Source organism: Heptranchias perlo, chromosome 6, assembly GCF_035084215.1.
Source record: "Heptranchias perlo isolate sHepPer1 chromosome 6, sHepPer1.hap1, whole genome shotgun sequence".
In the NCBI taxonomy this organism is placed as follows: domain Eukaryota; kingdom Metazoa; phylum Chordata; class Chondrichthyes; order Hexanchiformes; family Hexanchidae; genus Heptranchias; species Heptranchias perlo.
Genome location: NC_090330.1, coordinates 100,089,062 through 100,108,390, shown reverse-complemented (window position 1 = coordinate 100,108,390; position 19,329 = coordinate 100,089,062). Strand labels below are relative to the sequence as shown.

Genomic DNA, 19,329 nt, shown 5'->3' with positions numbered 1-19,329 from the left:
AGCACTAGAACCTTGAATACTCCAAGTACTGCTCAGAGATGCTGAAAACGCTGACATTTACTGATGGTCATTGGCACTTTTCCTATATAAAGCAGAATTTTTGATTCTAGGGTACAATAGGGTGCAGCCAGAGACAATTATGAGGTCTCAAAACTCTGGTCCTTACTGTTGGGATGGATTAATTAATAGAGCATCCCAAGCTGGGATCATCACAGATTTCCCATAGGGTAGTACATGCTCCAACAACCTTCAATATTTTATTATGCTTCTTGCTGTGATCGACCGACTGATCCCAAGCACTACTGCCAACTTCCACACATGACTTTCAGTGCCCGAAAGCACTGTTATGAAGCCATAGCACAAGATAATAAGCGATATGGCAGAATCTCTATATGCATGGCATTACTTCCCTATATCATCCCATTCAAACTTTAAAAAAGCACCAGATCCGCAATAGCATTTTGAATCACTAGTAAACAATTAAGCACACAAGTAAAAAAAAGAGGATTGTTTCATCCATATCATTAAGATATGCACTAATTGATAATTAGTGCATATGAACAGTTATACAAATCTGTTAAGATAATAGTGGTCTTCTGTATTATTATATCCTAGTTACAGTAGATCACCTCCAAATCAATAGAACCTCCAAATGTCATCTTAGCCAAACAATAGTCCAGATCAGTAAGCATAAAAGATCAGAATTACACTGGGAAAGATCAATGACTGAAAACTGCATGAAAATCATCCCCGCATGGTGCCCTTGAGAAGTCTTTTAAAGCACAAGTCACTACCTCTATTGAGTCTGTTCGGAAGAACTAAAATCCAGGACTGAATCGCAAAATGCCCCACCAATCATCTTTGCAGTGTAGAAATATCCAGATACAGTTTTGTGGAAGTACAGAACAAACTCCCAAGGATTACTCAAACAAAACACATCCAGATAACACAAGTAGCTCGACATCCTCTTTGCAACCAGCATCAAGAGCAAAATTGGCATCAATCCTGCAGTATAAATGCTTCTATTAGATAGAAAACTCTCTGGGCTGAGGTTTCATTCACTAATCTAAGCATGAGCACCAGCTGAAGCAAATATAAACAGGACATACTACTAGTACATAAGTCGTGTTGTCATTTTGAGAGTCTAGCTTCAGTCCAGCTAAACGGTCAGTACATTCCTATAGTGCAGCAATGAGCTTTCTGCATTACTGGACTGCATGAACCTTCCCCTTCTTATGTATGTACAGTTCCCCACTGTTGTCACTATATTAGTGGGGCAAACGTGGCATAAGAAATGCATTATAGTCCAGACCTAGAGTTGAGGGTGTGAGATGGAACGCTTGGCATTGCAGAGATAGGATGAAGTGAAGCCATGGATGGATTTGTAGAAGAGCAGAAGGATTTTGAAATCAATATCCTGGGGGATGAGAGCTAGTCAAAGCAAAACAAGACAAACAATGTGAAAGGGACACTATGGAAAAGAATGCAGGCAGCGATGTGTAGGATATTGCTTGGAAAGCCACCAAAGGGAACATTGGACAAGTCGAGCAGGTGACCAAAAGCTTGGTCAAAGAAGCTGGTTTAAAGGAGCGTTTTAAGAAGAGAGGTGGAGAGGTTTAGGGATGGAATTCCAGAGCCTAGGGCCTAGATGGCTGAAGGCATGACTGTCAATGGTGAGGCGAAGGATGCATGAGGCCAGAATTGGAGGAACGCAGAGTTCTCGGAGGGTCGGAGGAGGTTAGGAGATAGAGAGGGACTTGAACAGGAGGATGAACATAAGAACATAATAGGAGCAGGAGTAGGCCATACGGCCCCTCAAGTCAACTCCGCCATTCAATAAGATCATGTCTCATCTTCGACTCCAACTCCACTTTCCCACCCGATCCCCATATCCCTTAATTCCCTCAGAGTCCAAAAATCTACTGATTTCAGCCTTGAATATACTCAACGACTGAGCATCCACAGCCCTCTGGGGTAGAGAATTCCAAAGATTCACAACCCTCTGAGTGAAGAAATTTTTCCTCATCTCAGTCCTAAATGACCGATCCCTTATCCCAAGACTATGCCCCCAAGTTCTAGACTCTCCAGCTAGGGAAAACAGCCTCTCAGCATCTTATGTGTTTCAATGAGACCACCTCTCATTCTTCTAAACCCCAGAGAGTTTAGGCCCATTCGACTCAACCTCTCCTGAAAAGAACACCACTCCCATCCCAGGAATCAATCTAGTGAACCTTCGTTGCACCGCCTCCAAGGCGAGTATATCCTTCCTTAGGCAAAGAGACCAAAAATGTACACAGTACTCCAGGTATGGTCTCACCAAAGCCCTGTACAATTGCAGCAAGACTTTCTTACTCTTGTACTTCAACCCCCTTGCAATAAAGGCCAACATTCTATTTGCCTTCCTAATTGCTTGCTGTATCTGCATACTAACTTTGTGCTTCGTTTACAAGGACACCTAAATCCCTATGAACACCAACATTTAACAATTTCTCACCATTTAAAAAATATTCAGTTTTTCTATTCTTCCTACCAAAGTGAATAATCTCTCATTTCCCCACATTATACTCCATCTGCCACCTTCTTGTCCACTCACTTAACCTGTCTATATCCCTTTGCAGACTCTGTTCTCCTCACTGCTTACAAAGCTAGGTGAGAAAGTATCATCAGCAAACTTGGATACATTACATTTGGTCCCTTCACCGAAGTCATTAATATAGATTGTAAATAGCTGAGGCCTAAGCACTGATCCTTGCGGCACCCCACTAGTTACAGCCTGCCAGCCTGAAAATGACACGTTTATTCCTACGCTGTTTTCTGTCCGTTAACCAATCCTCTACCCATGCTAATATATTACCTCCAACCCCTTGAGCCCTTATCTTGTGTAACAACCTTTTGTGTGGCACCTCATCGAATTCCTTTTGAAAATGCAAATATACTACATCCACTGGCTCCCCTTTATCTACTCTGCTAGTTACATCCTCAAAAAACTGTAATAAATTTGTCAAACACTATTTCCCTTTCATAAAACAGTGTTGACTCTGCCTAATCATATTATGATTTTCTAAGTGTCCTGTTATCACTTCCTTAATAATGGATTCCAGCATTTTCCCGACAACTGATGTCAGGCTAACTGGCCTGTAAGTTCCCTGTTTTCTCTCTCCCTCCTTTCTTGAATAGCGGTGTTACATTTGCTACCTTCCAATCCACTGGGACCATTCTAGAATCAAGGGAATTTTGGAAGATCACAACCATTGCATCCACTATCTCTGCAGCCACCTCTTTTAGAACCCTAGGATGTAGCCTTCAGATCCAGGGGATTTGTGGCTTTTAGTCCCATTAATTTCTCCAGTACTTTTTCTTTACTAATATTAATTATTTTAAGTTCCTCATTCTCATTTGACCCTTCGTTCCCCAGTATTTCTGGTATGTTTTTTGTGACTTCTACTGTGATGACAGATACAAAATATTTATTTAACATCTCGGCCATTTCCTTATTCCCTATTATAATTTCTCCTGTCTTAGCCTCTAAGGGACCCATGCTTACTTTTGCTACTCTTTTTACATACTTGTAGAAGCTCTTACAATCAATGAGAATTTTAAAATCAAGACATTGGTGGACCGGAAGCCAATGTAGGTCAACGAGCACAGGGGTGATGGGTGAACGGGACTTGGTACAACTTAGGATATGGGCAGCAGAGTTTTGGATGAGCTCAAGTTTATAGAGGGTCGGTGATGGGAGGTCAGCCAGGAGCACACTGGAAGTGTCGAGTCTGGAGGTTAACAAAAGCATGGATAAGGGTTACAGCAGCACACAAGACACAGAAATAGCATAAATAAAATTGGTCCCCCACAAGGTGTTTGATAATTGACAGGACTTTGGGATGAGGCAGTCTTTTGTAGACTTTCGTGATGTAATGCATGACATGAATATCCATTCGGATCCGTTCATCCACAGAGTTTGTATTTCCAGTCATACCTAAAGCTGAGTAACTACGGCTGTGATTTATGCCATAAAAATCACATGCTATACCCATTTCTTTTGAGTTAACAAATGCTGAGAATTTGACAGAACTCACACCTTGAGATGTTAATAACGGTCAACTGTCTTTTCTCATGTACATTCCTCTCGGACATAATTTCACATTCATAATAAAGTTACCTAATGACTCTGCATTTCGAGATAATAAGGTCATCTGCTGCACAGTCTGTCAATCCACATATTAACGTTTCAATTAAGCTGTTCCAGCCACGAACCACTGACTTAATTTCTGAACAAAGAAAACCATTTCAGGGTAAACATTTTTCACTGAATAAACTGGTAGGTCTGGCTAGTCACAAGTATTAAAACAATGGAATTCCCCCAAATAAACAGCTATCTGGTCTGAATCTATCAATCTTATCAAATAAAATACAGAGATCTCCCCATTATGTCACAACGGTTTCTTCTCTGATGGCAATCTAGTGAATCTGTGTTGCACCTTTTACAAGGTTCCAATATGTTTTTCTTTAAATCTTTTTCAGGATCATGTAAATAACTACAGTAACAGGCGTAACTCAGAGTTGCATTAAAAAAAAAATCAAAGTACAAGAATAACAGCTAAATGTTTTGATGTAATACTTTACTGCCTAATCTGAACAAGTAAAGATGACATTAGATAACTTGGGACCTGTGTTCTGGTAATAAGACTCTGCTTCAGCCCTTTGGAAATCTTGCTGTTAGAAGATAACAACATAGAAAGGTTACAACTGTGATTTCCTCCTGGTTCCCTTCCATTGTGGGGGGGGGGGGGGGGTCATTCTAATATCCAGGAAACTATTCAACAACTTGATTTTTGGTCGTATGATCTGGTAAGTGGCTAAAACACAAGCACACACTAAAATCTTGAAGGTGAAGATACACTGCCAACAACTATATCTTTGCAAAAACCCTGGAAGCTGCAAAAAAGTTGCATGGATTGGAAACACCTGGCAGCTACCTGTAGGTGCAGAAATCCTGTACAGTTCTGCATCAATTGCCACACTGAATTTCTGAGGTTGATGTTTTCAACCCTGAAGCCATGGTGTGCTATCCGGTTAATGGCCACAACCGTGACAATATTGAACTTTTGCTTCTTAAACAACTTGCCCATACTCCCAAAGGTTCAGAATAAGCCAAGATTTACACATCTCACTGGCCTTGAAACAACACAAAATCAACATAAGCATAGGAGAGGAACATTTCCTCCACTCATTAAGAAAAATCAGCTTAAACTTCAATATAACTAATGCCACAATCCACCAAAGCTAAGGTTTCTGAAGTTGCAGAACATACCCAAAAATTAACCCAGCTTAAATGTGCAGAAATTGAAATCTATTGAAGTATGTGCCAATTCTACAAGAACATTTGCAAAACGGAACAGCCTAATATTATATGGATACAGTAGTGTAATAGTTATAGTACTGGACTGGCAACCCAGTGGTTGAATTAACTATAGGGAACTATGAAATTGAATTTGATTTTTTAAATATCTGGTACATTGTGGGCTGGCACCAGAAGGAACATGGAAGCTGGTTGATTTTTCTGTCATTCAGAACCTAACTGGCTCACTAAAATCCTTTAGGAAACAGAACCTGCCATCCCTGCCACATCTGGCCTACATGCGATTCCAGCCACTATGTGGTTGACTCTTAATGCCCTATGAAATGGCCTACCAACCCAATCAGTTGTACAAACAATTGCTATGAAGCAGGGCAACTAGGCATGGGTAATAACACTACCATAAATTAAAAACTTATTTCAAGAAGTAACAGGTTAAAGCAAACTGAGATTATGGTTAGACAAAAAGAACTGACCAAGTGCTGCAACACAGCGCATATGGCTTAGTTTCAAAATTCTAGGATGGATTGGGCACTTTATTCATGATATATGATATATGAAACATTTTTTTTCTAATATATACACACACAACTTTAAAACACTCATACAGTTTGTGACAGCACACTTGTAAAAATGTTTTCTTACCCTGACTGTCCCACTGTAACCTGAACCAATTTTGTACAATCCATCTTTAGCCAGCAGATACAAGAATGAGCCGTCACTCTGCAATAGGCACCAATCATCTTCATCTGTAAATACCTCCTTCAGAATCCATTTGTGCATTAAAGCTACCTTCTTTATTCCATTACTGAACCAGTCCTGTATTTGAATTTTTCCAACTAAGACCGCTTGCACACTCCTTTGGAGAGCATTTAGAATGGTTGGCACCTAAAAGCAAGTGACACTGAAATATTAAGATGGGCAATCTCACAAAATGCTTACAATATAGAGCTACTAACTGGATGTACAGCCCTGAACACCAAGGTACACTATCTTTGTTTGATGCAAGATATTAGATACTGTATCACATGGAAATACATAAAACAGTTTATATCACATTTGCAATTGTATTGTATATCTTTAGTGTGGATAAAATATATACTACATGAAGAGTCATGGGCCATCCATTTGATTAGCCTAGCAATTTTTCCAAATGGCTTGTACCTTCACGTGTGTAAATAGCTTCCTTTATGAAACAGGTTTGGTATTAAGCCAATATTTCATTTTTTTTAATATATCAAATAATTTATACCAGAAACCATCCAGACCACATCACTAAACTATATCTCCCAGGATACCTGAAGCAATGAGCACAATTAGGGGGCCTACTGAAATTTTTATTATAATCACATTTTTAGTCAGGAAACTAGACCAGGCTGTGTATAGGTAACAACACGCACCTCCAATGACCACACTGAAAGGTGGCAGGAGTGCTAATGCACCTAAACTTTGACAAAGTTTTAATACAGATTTATATTTAGCAAATTGTTAATGGAATTATTAGTGATGTGAAGGGAATACTTTTTCTTTGCTTAATTACCCAGTCACAAAGTATATATGGTACAATTAAAACCCTATCCCCAGCAATCTGTACTGTTGTGAAAATGACCATTATGGATAGTTCCCATTAGTACAAAACATCAAAAGTAAATCTCACAGTATATAGTCTGCAAGTAAAATTAGTTAATGCACTATTGTGGTCTGAGCATTAAATACACATTTGCAAAGCTTTATACTTGAAAAAAATGAATATAATTTGTTTTAAGTGTTCAGTGAGTCAGAAATTCAATAAAACAGAACAGTATGGGAAGTGATTTAGTATATCTAAATTAGAATGGTTCTTGAATCATATAAACACTGCTTAGTTCTTAACTATCTACAAAGCCCAAGACTTGAACATTGCTCTCATATTTGAGGAGGGTCCTTCAGCAACCCTCTCACACAAGAGAAAGCTTATAGTGTAGGCAATCCATCACTCACCTGCAAGCTCAGACACATCCATTTGGTCTTTCTGCCTTTTATCGATACTAGTCATGATGTGGAGATGCCGGTGATGGACTGGGGTTGACAATTGTAAACAATTTTACAACACCAAGTTATAGTCCAGCAATTTTATTTTAAATTCACAAGCTTTCGGAGGCTACCACCTTCCTCAGGTGAACGATGAACATCGTTCACCTGAGGAAGGAGGTAGCCTCCGAAAGCTTGTGAATTTAAAATAAAATTGCTGGACTATAACTTGGTGTTGTAAAATTGTTTACAATTGTCGATACTATTACAATCAGTCCTCCTCTAAACTTTCCTTTCAGTGTCCTTCTAACCTTCAAATATACCACCCTACATCTCTTCTTCCTCCATGACCAGACTGCATTGAGATAAGACTAGTCATGCAATCTCCTACTCTTAACTTAATCATTTCCAGGATCTCAAAACTTCAGAATTTACCTTCCTCAGTCTTTTCTTCCTCAAACAATTTTAACTTTTAAAACCCATTCCTGACATCACCTAATCACAACTTCCTGACTCACCTTACCATATATTCCTTTGACAGTGTCTTCACTATGGTTCTTGGCCTTTTACCTTGGTTTCACAAAAACAAATCCTACATCCATGCACTGGAGCAATAAATGCACTCACCAAACTGTTATTCTACCTCTAACTTCCATATTGTTGTTACATAGGAACTGGAGTAGGCCAGCCAGCTACTCAAGCCTGTTACGCCATTCAATCAGATCATGGCTAATCTGTATCTCAACTCCATTTACCCACCTTTGGTCCTTGATACCCTTACCCAACAAAAATCTATTGAGCTCAGGTGTTGAAAATTTCAATTGACCCAGCATCCACAGCCTTTTGGAGGAGAGCATTTTAAACTCTCTAGAATGACAAAGGACAGCCAATGCAAATTTAGGCAACTGAAAAAAAACTTTTCAGAACAAAATCAAGTTATCAGAACAAAATCAAGTTATCAGAACAAAATCAAGTTACCTGAATAGGTTGGCAAGCATGGCTGCCGTTACTGGTAAGAATTGCTGACACAGCCTGCAGAATCTTGCCTGTATCACCCCAAGCAACTACCAAACTGAAGAGGCAGGCACAAGATAAAGCGGTCAGTGACTGGCTAATATGGTCTGCCATTCCAGTGCTTCTTATTGTTGTTTCTAACAATAAATTGAAGAGAGATTCTGTGGACAAAATCACATTAAGCGTTGGTTAAGATTCATATTACTCAGACATGAATGGCTCAATGCATCATATTGTGATTATTCGGAGTCAAATGAATATCAGATCATAGAATGATACAGCACAGGAGGCTATTTGGCCCATCATTCACTTTTACCAATATATGCAAATATTAGAGGGAAACCACCCCACCCCCACTTAAATTATTTTTTTTCGAATCTATTCATGCCACAGACCAGAAAGAGCCAAAAAAAGGCACCTGCTCCCAGGCTTCCAAATATGTTACTCTAAAACTAGGAGTTATGAAAGCATAGTCCAGGAATTATCTTTTTTTCCTCATCAAGTAGCTACCGTCAACTTAGTATTCCCCCACGATGACACGACTGAGACCAGAAATTCTGGGATGTAGGGGAATAGAAGTGTGCAAGTTGGATGCTAAAATTCACTTGCTAAGTATACCACAGTGTCATTCAGGAATTCTGAAGTGAATACAGCCTCTTATTTTTGAAAGACAATCGTCTTTATTTTACCCATATGGAAATAAGAATGTAAACTTGTGAAATATGCTATTTATAGTTTAATGCAAGTTTTATAAAAGTGAAAACATTTTCAATATCCAACTTGTTTCTCAAGACCAAGCTGTTGCACAGCAACAGCCATGAACAAATTACATCACATCAACTGAAGGATTTTACATCATGGAAAACAAAAATTTATATTTCTACATTTTTTCAAGCCAGTTTGCATTTGCCATTCCACAACTTCAGCTGACTAATTGAAGCTTCAGTAACACTTCAAAAAGCTGGTAATTTTCTTCCTTCTTAGTCAATGCATGTCATGCATTGACTATCTCAAAAAATTACATAATAACCTCTAATGTAAATCTCTAACTTAGCTCTACTGCATTATTTGATTCAGAATGCATGGATCATCAAATCTGAAACTTCAACCTGCCTCAATTTGATATGTTTAGATAGTCCCTGTTAGAACTACTACGTGGAATCCCTCTGAATACCAAAGGATTCCATCAAAGAGGACTAGAAAAATAGGTATGTCTATAAATCACAGGGCAACACTGACTGTAATCATGGACAAGTTTACTCCACTGTCCAAGATGAAAGAGCATGCATGAATACTAGTAGGTTTGTGGGCAAATGGAAAGGGGCATGTTAAAATATAATTGCAATAATTTCTGCTACAAATATACAGACAACCACTCCTTATGTGAGGGAAACCCTCTAGCTGTACAGAACAATCTTATCGGGCAATCCAATTAAGGTTTTGTTCATTGACGATATTTTGTTAAATTTCCAAATATTTCAATAGATCCAAAACTTAGCTAGTTATTAACCTTACCTAGGACATCAGGTGGTTCTGACTGGAGACCTTCTGGCTGTTGCCCCTGAAGCATGTCGAGTAGAGCCTGTAAACTTCTCAGACACAGTGCAGGATGAGAGAATCTAGTCTCTTTTATAAGCTCAAATACACCACAAAGCCCAATTCCTATGATCTGTTAACAAAAGAATTAATGCAATTGCATACTTATAAGCAACAATGAATACATGACACCTGTGTTTAAGTTTCCTATGAAGGGAAAATCCATTAACTCTAGACACAATTCAAACTATTATACATACTAGTGGAACTCTCAAGGCATTGCTCATTGCAAGTCAGAGGATAGAGTGTTTTACAAAGACAGAAGCATTATATCAGGTAACGTATGATATGACTATGCTAACAGCAAGCCGAGTCTCTGAGGCCACAAGGTGCAATTATGAATAGGTCCTCAAGTCCATTACAGGCCACTTCCTCAAACATCTTGAGATCAATTGGTAGCTGGTTGTAAATCCCTGACTCCTCTCCAAGGTCAGAAGAAACCATCATAATATTACAGCTGGAAGAAAAGAAAATACAGCACCTGTGGAAAATAGGGTTCGAGTGTCCATGAGCATTCGAGAGGATCAGCTGCCATGCATATGCAACCGCACCATGCAATTAAAGAATTATTCATGAGGAAAAACCTATAAAGATAGATAGAGAAGCAGCCACAAAAAAAAGGCCCCATGATGGCAGCACATACAACCAGAACAGGCGATTGCATTGTGGTTTTTAGTCTGATATGAATGGCAACACAGGAAGGACATTGTTGTAGCTGTGCTGTGCCAAGTCGGCCCAATCTAGACTTGAACTCCCACCCCCGAAAGCCTTCGACTGTAGCTCCGCCCTTGAAACAAGCCCCATGACAAATAGGTGCCATTGTTGGTGGCCAAGCATCCCGATTACACCCAACAATTAAGAAAAAGAAACACAAAACCAATGGAAAGGTCGCAAAACTGAGTAGCTGAAAAATCCTGTGAAAAACATGGTGCGGTTGTAGGATTCTGCATGTACAGCAAGAAAATGGGTCTGGAAACGCACACAAACAAATGAATGCTGCAGTCACTGCAAACCCGAACCCCAAGCTTCTTAAGACAGTGACTGATCACTGAACAAGAAAGTGTTGGAAACACTCGATTCATACAAAGCTCATTGTTATGTGTCATTTTAACGGTATTGCAAAATGTGTCTTTTTTTAAAATGAGCATCTCAAACAATATTTCCAGTATTAAGCTTACTGGAGAAACATAGGTGGTAGATCAAAGAATTTTGAAAAAAATACTGTATTTGGAATAATCTGATTGGCTCCTCTTTAGATTGCTATTTGCTTGCTGACTGCCAAGTTTTGATTGGAAGTACTGATTATTAGTTCCCATTGCAGTTTGTCATGAGTTAATTAGTACGCTTCGTACCTTTTCAGTTGTGATTGGTCACTGCTTTGTGAACATAAAACTTCAAAAAAAAACCAAGTCCATTTTTGACTTTGCATGAACTACAGTGTGGCCGGGCAGAATAAGTATTACATATAACCATTTCTAGCAAATAAAATCTTAAGATAAGCCTAATCATAAAGATGAATACATTGATTAAGATTTAGTCAGATATATGGCACATAATTAAAATCTTACGATTACTTTTTAAGTTTAAAAAAAGTAAAGAAACAAATATTCTCCTTCCTCCTCCATCATCAGAAGACAGGGATAGGAGATATCAGAAAGCATTTTTCCATCAATCATAAAGGCAGTTCGACACTCCAGATTTACGTCCATGGCCTAATAGCCCAAAACTCACTTTACTGGAGATAATTTGCTGCCAGTAAAGAATGTTTGCATAGTCGAAACATTCTGCTCAAAAGGCACAAAATGCAACTTTTTAAATTGGCAATTTGTTGCTTCTGTCAAAAGATGTAGAGATTGGCAGCCACTCAAACTAGTCGACCCTGGGCTGCATATTGAATTGGCTGGAGTGTTTATTGGCAGCACTGAGGGCAACAGATGTCACTGGACCACCAGTGCAGGTGTCATAAATGTAGATGCAGCATTGACCAAATGAAAACCATCACATTTCAGAACCAATCTTAACAGTAGATACTTAGTCACTAGCCAATGGATCTCTTTCAGCTTTGCCTACACAAAGTCAGGACAAAGCAAATTTCCCTCAACACTGCATTTGTGATTCTACAGGTATAGGAATCTGCAGCTTTTGGAGCTTATGAAAGTCCATCTAGTGGCAGCAGTACGCAGCTGCAAGTGTGACTGTGTGTCACAGAATGGTGATGGCCAAGAAAGGAGTGCACGACATATGTAACAATGTAATGTTGCTCATTACCAAAAAAGCTCAATTTTATATTAAAAAACTGAACTGATACAGTATAGCATTACATCTGAAAGCAAATAAAGTTCAGTTCATCAACACGCCAATAAACAGAATTTAGCTGCTTACCTTGGGTAGCTTAATTGGAGGCTCCTTCAATTCCTCTTCCTCATCACTGTCTGACTCTCCACTCTGGATAGAATTCTTTGAGGCCAAAGTCAGGGAGGCTTCTTTCCGCTGCCAATCCAACACACATTGGCGTACATTGCAGTAAACATTGAAGGCAGAGGGGTTACTATGGACTTTGATATCTGGAATAGGTGACGCATTTTCCAAATTCTCTGTCTGAGGGAGAAAGCCGTAGTTCAGAATCATACTGCAGCTGGAATCACAGTATTGTTTATCAGTAATAATGAAAATGCGTAAGCAAATTTTACAGCTCATCACCAATGCTTACCAAAAAGGAGCACAAAACTATGAGCAGTAATCAGCATTGGACATGCCTCACAAATTTATTGTAATTTGATGTAACTAAGAGTGGACAAGAGCTATCCATCAAATATATATTTGGTTGGGATCTTCAGGGCTTAGTCAACAACTTCTTTATGGAGGCCTTCAAAACTGCTGTTCCATGAGTATTAATCTTGTTTAAGTAACTTAATTGAAAACTGGCATAGCATTGGAAAGCAGGTGGCAAGTAGAATAGACTGGTGTGATGGACAGCAATGACTAGCCTAGCTCTGCAGTGTAGTATCACTTGGTTTTTATACTATTCATAAAAAAGGAAGGTCACTTTTTGCATTAGAAAATGTATTCATGACACCATGCAACATAGTCAGGTGAGCAGTGTAAGGAAGACAGAGCATCAAGAGAAATCTGGACAAATTAAGCAGATAAGCTAAGGAAAAGCAGACAATTTTAAATGCAACTTTCAAAGTAAGGTAATGCATCAGTACAGGAAACATGAAACAGACAAACAATCGATGAGACCTATTTTGTAAACTGTCCATTGACAAAGATGGATAAGGAAAATAATGAGTAACTGACAGTTTATTGCAAGTATCCAGTATATAGGAAGTATTTAAGAACAATGATAATCAAGTATTCAGATGAACCTGAAGGATTTTTGACTCCAAGCATTTTAACATGAGATGAAATAATATTTAATCTTATCACCCTATTTTCAAAAGCGTCAGGGAAAAGTTACCAGGACATTTTCAGAACTTGAGCCGGAAATGATGAGGCTCACAGAACTGAAATATTATTCACTGCCAAGAGAACAGGGGACAAGATCTTTAAAATGCTGAGTGACATGAGCAATGTAGATATCAAGAGGTTATTTAATTTAGATCAGATTGCAGAACTTCAAAAAAAAACAGTACAAAATTAACAGGCCTCATGCAAGACCAAAGATCAGAATCCTTTGAAGAAAACACTGGATATATGCACAAGACCTCATAAATGCACCATGTTCAACAGCTATTAATGAAATCCAAAAGAACAGGATAAAATGTTTGGTTAAAAGAATTGAAGATTAGAAAGGTGACTATAAACACAAACAAAACACAGAACATAAATGATGCCTACACTATAGGACTATGAATCACCTGTGAAGCCAGTCAGAGCAGAATAGTGTAAGCTAACGGTTAGACATACCTTGAGAGTTTGCTTAATTAACTTGGCAAATGGGGAGAAATTTTGTCGAGCTTTATATTCATGAAAATAAACCTCAAGTCTGTCTTGGGATGTTTCACGACGTTAGAGACGATTATATACACACACACTTATATAAATAAATGTGAGAGAGAGAGAGAGAGAGACAGAGACAAGTATTTTGCATGTGGGAGAAGACGCATCAAAAAGGTTGAAATGTTAATGATCTCTCCAACAGTTAATGGACGCTACCGGGCAAATGGAAAACACTCGATACAAGGGTCATTCAGGATCTCTGTATTTTGAAGAGGAAGCAGTACAGTATGCCCAATCATGACTACAGGGTGAATCATTGCGTTCTTGAAATCTGCCGACCTAAAAAAAAACTGACACTTCACCTTTCCAACCGTCATTAAAATTTTAATACATAGGTATGGCCATGGCCATGCCTATCTCCTACTTTCAGAGTTACCTTGTCAGCATTCTAAATTTCAGTATCTCTTCTACTTAAACTTACTATAAACAGAGATAAGCAATCCCACAACCAACGGATCAGATCAAAACTCTGCAGTCCTGCCACATCCAGTCGTGAACGGTGGTGGAAACGTAAACAACTAACGGGAGGAGGAAGCTTTGTGAACATCCCTATGCTGAACGATGGCAGAGTCCAGCACGAGTGCAAAAGACACGGCTGAAGCGCTTGCAACCATCTTCAGCCAGAAGTGCCAAGTGGATGATCCATCTCAACCTCCTCCCGAGATCCCCACCATCACAGAAGCCAGTCTTCATCCAATTCAATTCACTCCACATGATATCAAGAAATGTCTAAGTGCACTGGATACAGCAAAGTTACAGGCCTCGACAACGTCCCGGCTGTAGTGCTGAAGACTTGGGCTCCAGAACTAGCTACGCCTCTAGCCAAGCTGTTCCAGTACATCTACAACACTGGTATCCACGAGACAAAGTGGAAAATTGCCCAGGTATGTCCTGTCCTCAAAAAGCAGGACAAATCCAATCTGGCCAATTACTGCCCCATCAGTCTACTCTCAATCATCAGCAAAGTGATGGAAGGTGTCATCAACAGTGCTTTCAAGCAGCACTTACACACCAATAACCTGCTCACTGATGCTCAGTTTGGTTTCCGCCAAGACTACTTGGCTCCAGACCTCATTGCAGCCCTAGCCCAGACATGGACAAAAGAGCTGAATTCCAGAGGTGAGGTGAGAGTGACTGCCCTTGACATCAAGGCAGCATTTGACCAAGTGTGGCATCAAGGAACCCTAGTAAAATTGAAATCAATGGGAATCAGGGGGAAAACTCTCCAGTGGCTGGAGTCAAACCTAGCACAAAGGAAGATGGTTGTGGTTGCTGGAGACCAATCATCTCAGCCGCAGGACATTGCTGCAGGAGTTCCTCAGGGCAGTGTCCTAGGCCCAACCATCTTCAGTTACTTCATCAATGACCTTCCCTCCATCATAAGGTCAGCAGTGGGGATGCTCACTGATGATGGAACTGTATACAGTTCCATTTTCAACCCCTCAGATAATGAAGCAGTCCGTGCTCGCATGCAGCAAGACATGGACAACATCCAGGCTCGGGCTGATAAGTGGCAAGTAACATTCGTGCCAGGCAATGACCATCTCTAACAAGAATCTAACCACCTCCCCATGACATTCAATGGGATTACCATCATCGAATTCCCCACCATCAACATCCTGGGGGTTACCATTGACCAGAAACTAAACTGGACCAGCCACATAAATACTGTAGCTACAAGAGAAGGTCAGAGGCTGGGTATTCTGCAGCAAGTGACTCACTTCCTGACTCCCCACAGCCTTTCCACCATTTACAAGGCACAAGTCAGGAGTGTGATTGAATACTCTCCACTTGCCTGGATGAGTGCAGCTCCAACAACACTCAAGAAGCTCGACACCATCCAGGACAAAGCAGCCCACTTGATTCACACCCCATCCACCACCAACGCACCACTGATGCACTGCAGCCACTCGCCAAGCCTTCTTCGACAGCACCTCTACCACCTAGAAGGACAAGGGCAGTAGGCGCATGGGAACACCACCACCTACACGTTCCCCTCCAAGTCACACACCATCTTGACTTAGAAATATATCGCCATTTCTTCATCGTCACTGGGTCAAAATCCTGGAACTCCCTACCTAACAGCACTGAGGGAGAATCTTCATCACATGGACTACAGAAGTTCAAGAAGCTGGCTCACCACCACCTTCTCAAGGGCAATTAGGGATGAGTAATAAATGCTGACCTTGCCAGCGACACCCACATCCCATGAATGAATAAATAAAAAAATAAACTTATGACTCAAATAGCACAGAATCTACCCACATAGTAATAATTTCATTAGCAATAGAAATTTAATGAAATTAGCATCTTAATTTAAAACATTTATTAATACATTTTTCCTGTGCATTTCCTGCTCTCTTATTTCTCAAATGTCCTACTTGAAAAGTTTCATGAAATTCACAACATAATAAAATACAAGAAATGGATAATTTTATTAGAGCAAAAAGCAATGTAGCAATCATAGCATTTCATGACAATCTAAAATTATCTAAACATAATTTAAAATGTCATCCTTGAGAATAAACTAGTTATTAAGCTTTTTGGCTGATCCACAGTAAAAACATAAAGCTTATGTCAAGTTCTTAGCGAAGGATGCCTTTTTGTTTTTGGGGGGGGCGGGGGGGGTGTGGTGGTCATATTAGCTTTTTTTTCTGTCCTATAGGCTCTTCTACAAATTTACAGCAGCAGTGTTTAATTCTGTAAGGGCATAGAGTAGCATTAAGTTCATTTTCAAGCACATTATACAGTCAGGTTAGCAGCCAACTGTCAAATTAAAAACAAATTATTGTAGGCAGTAAGTAAACATGAAGAGTTTTGTTTGGGAGAAGCCAAGAACAAATCTAAAATCTATTATGCTGCTTCATATATAAGAGACAGAAGGTCTTCTGTCAAAGTGCAAATGGTCCCTATATACTTTAAACTACTTTACCAAGGAGTACTTTAAATCTAAAAGTACTCCCTCTGAAAGGTAGCTTAAAACAGTAAGCATTAAAAAAGTAACCCAATAAAGAGAAATGCTGTCGGGTCCCCATGGTTTGGACTGACCTTTGGGCTCACCAGTACTGCTTTAAGCTGAGAAGTTAAACTTTACTCGCTGCTCTTTCCAGCATGATGGGAAGTTCCTTGCTCTCACATCAAGTAGAATAAACTTGCAATTTTTTTTTGGTAAAAGTAATGTTAGTCCATTGATGGCTTCCTTAGGTTTATTGTCCTGCTCCATTAGCATTATATTTCTTGCTCTGCATGTGAAACTTTGCAAATGTAAAACACATCCTTAAACAGATTTAAAAGATCATTAGCTATGCATAGATAGGTACAAAACTGATAATGGACCTAGTCCCTGTCGGGGATGAAGAAGGATCAATCAGGTTCAGTTTCAATGCCCTCATGGTTGTACAGCCTGCCACTACTTAACAACAATAACTTGCATTTATATTGCACCTTTAACATAGTAAGACATCCCAAGATGCTTCACAAGAGCGATTAGCAAACAAAATTTGACTCTGAACCACGTAAGGAGATATTAGAACAGGTGACCAAAAGCTTGGTCAAAGAGGTAAGTTTTAAGCAGCGTCTTAAAAGGAGGAGAGAAGGGTAGACAGGCGGAGAGGTTTAGGAATGGAATTCCAGAGCTTAGGGCCGAGGCAGCTTAAGGCATGGCCACCAATGGTGGAGCGATTAAAATCGGGGATGTGCAAGAGGCAAGAATCGGTGGAGCGCAGAGATCTTGGAGGGTTGTAAGGCTGGAGGAGTTTATAGAGATAGGGAGGGGGCGAGGCCACGAAGGGATTTGAAAACAAGGATGAAAATTTTAAAATCAAGGGGCTCCCGGACTAGTCAAGCCTGACATAGCCATACTCACAGAATCATACCTTTCAACCAACTTCCCAGACTCTTCCATCACCATCCCTGGGTATGTCCTGGCCCACCTGCAGGACAGACCAACCAGAGGTTGTGATATACAGTCAGGAGGGCATGGCCCTGGGAGTCCTCAACATTGACTCCGAACCCCATGAAATCTCATGGCATCAGGTCAAACATGGGCAAGGAAACCTCCTGCTGATTACCACTTACCGTCCTCCCTCAGCTGATGAATCAGTCCTCCTCCATGTTGAGCACCACTTGGAGGAAGCACTGAGGGTAGCAAGGGCACAGAATGTATTCTGGGTGGGGGACTTCAATGTCCATCACCAAGAGTGGCTCAGTAGCACCACTACTGACCGATCTGGCCGAGTCCTGAAGGACATAGCTGCCAGACTGGGCCTGTGGCAGGTGTTGAGCGAACCAACACAAGGGAAAAACCTACTTGACCTCATCCTCACCAATCTACGTGTCGCAGATGCATCTGTCCATGACAGTATTGGTAGGAGTGACCACCGCACAGTCCTCGCGGAGACGAAATCCCATCTTCGCACTGAGGACACCATCCAACGTGTTGTGTGGCACTACCACTGTGCTAAATGGGATAGATTCAGAACAGATCTAGCAGCTCAAAACTAGGCATCCATGAGGCACTGTGGGCCATCATCAGCAACAGAATTGTATTCCAGCGCAATCTGTAACCTCATGGCCTAGCATATTTCTCACTCTACCATTACCAACAAGCCAGGGGATCAACCTGGTTCAATGAGGAGTGTAGAAGAGCATGCCAGGAGCAGTACCAGGTATACCTAAAAATGAGGTGCCAACCTGGTGAAGCTACAACTCAGGACTACATGCATGCTAAACAGCAGAAGCAACATGCAACAGAGCTAAGCGATTCCACAACCAACGGATCAGATCAAAGCGCTGCAATCCTGCCACATCCAGTCGTGAATGGTGGTGGACAATTAAACAACTAACGGGAGGAGGAGGCTCTGTAAACATCCCCACCCTCAATGATGGCAGAGTCCAGCATGTGAGTGCAAGAGACAAGGCTGAAGTGTTTGCAACCATCGACAGCCAGAAGTGCCGAGTGGATGATCCATCTCGGCCTCCTCCCAATATCCCCACTATCACAGAAGCCAGTCTTCAGCCAATTTAATTCACTCTACATGATATCAAGAAACAGCTGAGTGCACTGGATACAGCAAAGGCTATTGGCCCCAACATCCCGGCTGTAGTGCTGAAGACTTGGGCTCCAGAACTAGCCGCGCCTCTAGCCAAACTGTTCCAGTACAGTTACTACACTGGCATCTAACCGACAATGTGGAAAATTGCCCAGGCACGTCCTGTCCACAAAAAGCAGGATAAATCCAATCCGGCCAATTACTGCCCCAGCAGTCTACCCTCAATCATCAGTAAAGTGATGGAAGGTGTCGTCGACAGTGCTATCAAGTGGCACTTACTCACCAATAACCTGCTTACCG

At 40.5% G+C, this 19,329-nt stretch overlaps 1 protein-coding gene across 8 annotated transcripts in view; it reads right to left on the bottom strand.

Moving 5' to 3' along the window:
• Positions 1–10,043, bottom strand: part of mycbp2 (MYC binding protein 2) — a 153,229-nt gene extending 143,186 nt beyond the window's left edge. For all 8 annotated transcript variants that reach the window (XM_067986509.1, XM_067986511.1, XM_067986512.1 and 5 more), the window contains exons 1-3: positions 9,896–10,043; positions 8,345–8,541; positions 6,002–6,244 (exon numbers count right to left, since the gene is read on the bottom strand). In XM_067986509.1, coding sequence (XP_067842610.1) covers positions 6,002–6,244; positions 8,345–8,541; positions 9,896–9,950 — 495 coding nt within the window. In that variant the 5' untranslated portion in view covers positions 9,951–10,043. The remainder of the gene's footprint in view (positions 1–6,001; positions 6,245–8,344; positions 8,542–9,895) is intronic.
• Between the last annotated feature and the right edge of the window lie 9,286 nt (positions 10,044–19,329).